Raw genomic sequence first — 7,393 nt, forward strand, 5'->3', positions numbered from 1 at the left:
TTTTTGGATGGTCCAGAATTTTCAGATCAAGTGATTTTCTAAATATCTAAAAAAATAGTAAAATTTTTTCAAAAAATGTAAAATTTGGTCTCCAAACACATATTAATATGGAGAACAAGATGAACGGTTCGGATCGACCGTTAGGATTTGAAAACTCGAATATAGAGCCGTAGCACGGTAACAACCCGTGATATGCATAGTACCATAGACTCACTCATAATCTATTATCAAAGATATAAAAAGAAACAGCGCAATTTTATTTTCTGATAATGTGCAATTCTACAAATTAACGACTTTTAAAATTTGAAAATACACAAATTAATCTTTAAGAATAATCTGTACACATCTCACAATTTTAATTTTCACATCATCTGATAAATCTAAAATAACAGAAAGTTCAATCAACAAAACAATATATAATTTGAGATCATCTGATATACCTTTTTTAATTAACCAATGAATATTTAATAGATAACATTTATTCTCAACTTTCAACATTACAAATTCTAAAAAAAAAGAGAGACAGAACATGTAAGCAGGGCCGATTATTTTAGCAGGTCGATTCGAATTATTTATTTTTTATTTTAGACTAAAAAAATTTGCTAACCAGAAATGATTTGGATACAACTATTTATGGACCACTTTTATCGGTACCAATTAGCAACTAAATTTCAGAAACATATATTAAAAAAAATAGAACGACTTGTATACAAATTTTTATGCGTATTACCTAATCAATCTCAACAAATAAATTATAAACTTTTTCATCATAAAATATACACACTTCTACAAGATATTAGAAGCGCCCATGAAAATGTTATTCATGCATTATTTAATCAGTATCAAACCATAATAATAACAATAAAAAAAATATATTATTCGCTTATTTTTTTGCGGTTTTGAAATTCCAAAACCAAAACCGCAAATTTATTTTGCAGTTTTAGGCTGAATTTCCGCATAAATTTTTTGTAGTTTGGACATATTTTGAAATTCCTCTGCATGGATTGTAGATTTTGAAATTTAATATTTTTTTTAATATTAATAAAAATTTCGGTAATAATTTAGCTAAATCTCTTTACTACTTAAAAAAAACTTCATGAATTCTTTGCATGATTATGTTATTTGCATATGTACATTTTCTTTGAGCTATATACTTTTAACATACAATTGATTCTTGCTTATGAATAAAAAAAACAAGGAGGAACATGAAGACTAGAGCACTAATTGAGGCCTAATTAGCCCATAGCACACACACTAATCATTAAAAAAAAATTCCAAATTAAATAATCAATAAAAGAAATTTTCTGAAAGCGTTGCCCCCACCCCATACCTATTCTTCTTCTCTCTACCACTATCTTTTGCGCTGTATTTATTAATATTTATTATTTAGAGGATAAATAATTATGGTTAATGAAATAATTATCTTTCTTTGACCTTAGATTGTTACATATTCCAACTTAACCCCTCACATCTGAGGTAAAAGATTTTAACAGATCAGTTTTAGTTTCATGCAGCGCAAGAACCAGTGGAATCGTTGTTTTAATTCCATAGTTCATGCGCTGCATGAATTGAAAAGTACTCTGTTAATATATTCAGCCCACATCTGACCTCGAAAATCTTTTCTTTTTGGGTTTTATTCCATCAACATCTCCCTTTCTTCCTTTTTCTATGCCTTGCGCTCTCTCTCTCTCTCAGGTCTCTCAAAGAGAACAAAGAAGACCCAGAAATAAATAAAAAAAGAGAACAAAATACACTAGAAAACTAGCACAATAATCTTTCCTTTGAGATTTTCTTTCTTTTTTCTTGAAAAGTTATTTCGTCGTTTTGTAGGAGATGACTTCTTGTACGCTCTTTTATATGAGGCGCTATCAGAATTCGTAGCTCCTTTTCCCTTTCAATTTGCTCTCAATTTTTTTCCCCTTTCTTTTCTGATTTTTTGTTCGCTTTTTGGAGATTAATTGATGGGAAAGCAAGGACCGTGTCGTCATTGTGGAGTTACAAGTGAGCTCCTCTTAATTTTCTCTTTTATAAACTTGATTTTTCGTAATTTCCACCTACTTGATTTCGTCCAGAGGCAAATCTCATATTTGCTTTTCTGCCCCAATAAATCTTATACTGTATTCAAATGTGAAGAAACAATTTGACTTTGTAAATTCCTCTTAACATATTGATAAATCACGCCTAAAAATTATGAGACTATAATTATTCAATGTTTTTGTTAGAAATGTTACTCTCTAGTAATTTTTTTTTGTTTGATTCTAAATTTTATGAGCTGAACTCAGTGTGAAAGTAAAATTTATACTGGTACTAGTTTAAACAAAAGGGATTCAGATTTTGATTTGGAGAAATATTTGTGTAGTACTCTTTGTAAAAACACAAGTGAATCCAGCTTTGTCAGACAATATTCTGTGCTTCTACTTCATAAATATTTGTAATCTTAATATAGGAATGCTATCTATTAATACAATCTCAAAATTTTCTATTATGGGAAATTCTAGAATTAGATATTGACCTCAAATTTAGAGTTAGATACCTCTGCGTCTTACATAGTTCTTGAAATTGGTGTGTGTAACTAGTTTCATAATTCAGGCTGTGCATTTAGTTTATGCAGATTGAAATTCTTGTAAATTTGCTGAGTTGATTGGTACCAAATTCAGCTTATAACAAATCTCAAAATTCCCTTTACTTGTACAATGAACATTATTATTCAAATTATATATATTGTGAACTATCTAGATAAGTATTATAAGCTATTGTTTCAAAGTATATATACAACTATCTACATAAAAATTTACAATGAACATTATTATTGTAATGCTTTGTCTATATTGTACCTGATTACCGGCCCATAACATGGATGATGTGGCAACACTTTCCCTCAATTTATTCTTTTCTATTATTTTAATTGCAGTACAGCAGTCTGAGGGTTAACTGGGGTATTGTACCATCCTGGTACAATTCTGTTGTATCCCGTACTATGACTTCCCCACCAGTAGATACCTGACCAGTTTTACTGTAATCCTTTGTAGTGCAACGTTATTTCAATTCTTCAAATTAATATGCTTCACTACTAAACTGGTATGCACTGGTACAACAGGTACACCACTCTGGCGAAATGGACCTCCTGAAAAACCTGTGCTGTGCAATGCCTGTGGGTCTAGGTGGCGTACTAAAGGTTCTCTTGCAAATTACACTCCGTTGCATGTGCGAGAGATAATAGAGTCAGAAGACATTCAGCCAGTCAAGCCAAGAAGTGTACCAGTACCGGTATCAAAAATGGCTCAGTCCAAGCACCAGAAGGAAGCCCATAGGGTACCCAAGAAGAAACCTAATCCAAAACCTAGAACATTAGTGGAAAGCAATGACTCGTTCTCGGGTCAGAATTTCAAACGAGCTAGTGAGACAACTGACTGGAATAGTAATACCAGGTCGAGCTCTTATTCTGGGTCAGGTGTCTCGTATTCTGAAAGTTGTGCACAATATGATGCAAGCGACTTCACCGGTATGATTTTGGTAGTTTCTTTTATTGTATACCAGGTTTGATCCTTTTTACATTGTAACTTGTAAATGTTAAAATTTACAACATAAAAGCGATGTGGAGAAATAGAGTTGCCAATTTCTAGAAATTGGTTTGCCAATCACTTTTTGTTTGAAATTTTTATAACCAATTATTAGTGAGAGTTGCACTTTAAATGAGATTTTCTATAAGTGCATATAATTTTTTTTCTGTAAGAACCTTTCACAAGTCTATGATCATTCACTTCTCTTTTTTTCCAGGTTCTTCACAATCTAACATGTGGGACCCACTGGTACCCTCAAAGAAGCGGACAGGTGTCCCACGGCCAAAGCCGACTCGTGTTGAGCAGCTTACAAAGGATCTTTACACCATACTCCATGAAACACCTCTCTCCTCTCTCTCTGCCGCGTCAGAAGAAGACCTGGTTTACCCATCCGAGACCTTGAACCCAATGGACTCGACCGACTCAATCGAGATTGGATCTGGCAGCATCTTGATTTTGAACTCAAACTCGAAATCACAATCGAAATCAAAATCAAAGTTAGTGGAGGAGGAATCAGAGGCAAGCTCTGTGCCAACTGATGTCAAGGGTCCATGTGTTACCCCTCCTAATAGGGGAGAAAGAAATGGAGCTGTCCATTTGAGCTGTATGAGCCCTGATGAAAAGGGGAAAAGATCGGGGGCACCTTTTGTTGAGGTTAAACCAAAAACGAGGTATAGAACCAAAATTGCTGTACTAGACTGTTCCATTAACTATTTTATATAAAATTCAATATCTAAATTCACTTGAATTGATTTTAGGTCAATCAGTTAAGGTAAAGAACTCCTGATAGGTAATTGTAAAGCTTGTCATTTATCATAATACACCCTTTAAAACCAACCTAAACTGCTGAGTATTATTTGTACATGTTGTACAAATTTTACTTGTGTAACGACAAAATTGGGTTGTTAAAAGTTGGAAAAACATATAGAACTGAAAATTATTTACTGTTTGTAGGGATTCACTCCAAAGTGAAAAGCAATCTAGCGTCCGTGTTGCATGTGATCCATCACTGGCTTCACTTGATTTGAAGGTCGGTCAAAACACCACCTTCCTCCCCCTCATCTCTCCAGGGAAATGATCTTTTATGTGAATTTTGTTTTTGCAGGAGATTATAAATTTTGAGTGCTTTTCAAAAAATTTATCATATGATGAGCAACGGCAACTGCACAAGTATCTCTCTCCTGCTGATTCAATGCAATCTCCTGCAGGGTAAGATTATATCATGCCTTTATTACTTTGAGTAAAACTAGGGTGCTCTTAAGCTCACCAAAATTTTGGTGAGCTTAACTCTAAAACTTATCAAATCGATTTCAAATGACGAACCTGAATTGTTGAAACCCGCCTACCTTATGTGTGATGCATCTACATGTGAAATTTTTAAACATTCGAATTAATTTAGTATAAAGTCAAGAGGTCAAAAACGTTCAAAAAATGAATGCACTAAAATTAATTTATTAACCTTTTAATTTTGACCGCTTGACTTTATACTAAATTAATTCGAATATTTAAAAATTTTACATGTAGATGCATCACACGTAAGGTAGGCGGGTTTCAACGGTTCGGATTCGTCATTTGAAATCGATTTGATAAGTTTTAGAGTTAAGCTCACCAAAACTTTGGTGAGCTTAAGAGCACCCTAGTTGTACTCTATTATTTTAAGCTCCTACATGGTAAGCCGAGAAGTGCACATGTTGATGTGATGCACTGCAGTGCATCAAACTTTATTTGGAAAAAAGAGCTCTTTATTACTTTCTTATGATGTGAATAATTGTGAAGAGTTAAACATCTAATATTACCTCAATTTAACAGAAAAAGAACCCAATAAGAAGTACATCTCTTGTTCTTGTTTAAGTCACAAGCTCAGTACAACTTATCAACATTTTTAGTTTTTCTGAATTTCTCTCCATGGTTTTGTTGTTTTAACTTTCATAGTTTCTCGCATCTAATGAAATGCAGTCTAAGGAGCTTGTTTAGTTCTTCACAATTCATAGAGGCTTTAAATCGATTTCAAAAGCTTGTCAAAGAGGGGCTTTTCAATTTCAGCCTTTCAGGGGTAAATTTGGAGGACTGGAAGTCTCTCAGGAGGCTTTTATTAAACAACTCTGTGAAATCTGAATGGGCCCACTCTTATGAGCAGATTAAGGTACTGAATATTCTTTTTTTCTTGTCGATTCGTCTTGCCAATTTGGTTATTCATTATTTATTTCCCTTTTTCTTATTAGGAAAAGGAGCAAAAGAATGGAAGAAGTTTAGGAAAAATGCCGGCAAATGGGTCCAGTTCAAGCATGGCATCCCTCAAGAGGCCGCGTAATCTAATGAATTACGACAGTTCAGGTTCAACCCCCCCCCCCCCCCCCCCCCCCCCCCCCCCCCCACACACACACACAAAAATGGAAAGGATTGCTGTGCTACCATGGTTTCCATCTAATATAACAAAATAGTGATACTTAATTTCTGTATGAACTTCAGGGGCTAGTGGTGGTATAATGAGCAGCCCAAAATGGATCCCATATCCCTTGCCAGACACGAATGTCGGTACAAATGGTTTGCTCCAACCAAATCTGAGTGTTGTTGGTAAAGAGCACTGTGGTCTTTTTTCATCCCCACCTGACATGAAAGCAATCAATTCACCAATAAAATGCAGTGATGATTTTTCAAATGAAGACTTGCTCCTTGACATACCATGCAACTCATCTTTCCCTGAAGCGGAGTTGCTTAAAGTAATACCTAATGAGGAGAGTCAGTCCAGTTGCGGGATTTCTAGTTACAGTAACAAGCAGCGAATGCTGAAGTTCTAGGTAATTTGATCTTTTTATGATAATATCAACTTAATTTAGTTGTTAGCGGGTGGTTTTAAACATGCTTGTTTTCTACCCGTCTTTTTAGATCAATTTGGTCGAGTAATTTGGTATTTGTCGACTTCATTTCTTGATAAGAGATGAGAGTACAAGATTAACTCAGGTTTTGAACTGGCTTGTGCTGGTTATTTTAATGATATGTATAGGATGGTAAGATAAATGAGCGGAGATATGGAGTTAGCTTGTGTTTTGCTTTTGAACGTGTTGGAGTAGAAAAAAAAAAAAAAGTCAGGAAAAAAAGAAGGTACATTTTGCTTTGTTTTGAAAGAACTAGTGTAAATTTTGCTTGGAGATAGCATTGCTTTCTTTTATTTGGACAACATGTGTGCTCAGAATGCGGTACAAGATTACCTCTTAGGCTCTTACATAGACACTATATCTAATTTTTGTACACATGTTCATTTTTGACTCACTCATGTTTTCAGATAGTTAAAAAAACACTGAAAAAAAAAAATCTTTTCTGAAGGACGAGAGTTTATATTGAACCCACTCGAAAGTATGCGTTCAAATTAACTTTAAATGCATGTTTTCACTATTCAATTTTAACCCATAAATGTACTAGTCGTGTATGATTTATGAACATAGTGACAAACGAATAGTTCGGGTTTGGTTCGGGAGAGTCAAAATTTGTGATTCGGATATAATTCGGTACAATAAGGAAACAAAAAAAAAATTGTGTTTTCTCGTGAATAATTCGTGATTTGTGTTTTATTCGGAGTTCGGTTCAGAAACATTAAAAAAAACAAATAAAATGCAAATTATTAGCGAATGTATCGTGTATGTTGTTATGTGTTTATGAACGCATGCATGTATTTAAAAAGGACCGACTAATTGTTTCCAAACTTCATTCTCTAGTTTTTTTCTCAAACTTAATTAAGTGTCACCACTTTGAAAGTAGATGTAAATCTCTTTTTTAGTATTATGTAAAGTTTAATAAGAAGTATTGTAATTTGTTGTACAAGATGATGCGAAAAA

At 33.8% G+C, this 7,393-nt stretch overlaps 1 protein-coding gene across 2 annotated transcripts; it reads left to right on the forward strand.

Annotated features, from left to right (window-relative positions):
• Window positions 1–1,611: 1,611 nt before the first annotated feature.
• Window positions 1,612–6,685, forward strand: LOC144558759 (GATA transcription factor 27-like). Of its 2 annotated transcripts, none has more exons than XM_078307622.1 (8): window positions 1,612–2,001; window positions 3,098–3,502; window positions 3,778–4,231; window positions 4,515–4,590; window positions 4,666–4,769; window positions 5,493–5,703; window positions 5,783–5,894; window positions 6,030–6,685. In XM_078307622.1, exons 1-8 carry the CDS (start codon window positions 1,962–1,964, stop codon window positions 6,356–6,358), a joined length of 1,731 nt encoding a protein of 576 aa, XP_078163748.1. In that variant the 5' UTR covers window positions 1,612–1,961; the 3' UTR covers window positions 6,359–6,685. The 2 variants fall into 2 exon arrangements, with proteins under 2 accessions (XP_078163748.1, XP_078163749.1); XM_078307623.1 differs by having other exon boundaries at window positions 5,517–5,703.
• The last annotated feature ends 708 nt before the right edge of the window (window positions 6,686–7,393 follow it).

This window comes from Carex rostrata, chromosome 8 (assembly GCF_964058835.1).
Source record: "Carex rostrata chromosome 8, lpCarRost1.2, whole genome shotgun sequence".
NCBI lineage: Eukaryota > Viridiplantae > Streptophyta > Magnoliopsida > Poales > Cyperaceae > Carex > Carex rostrata.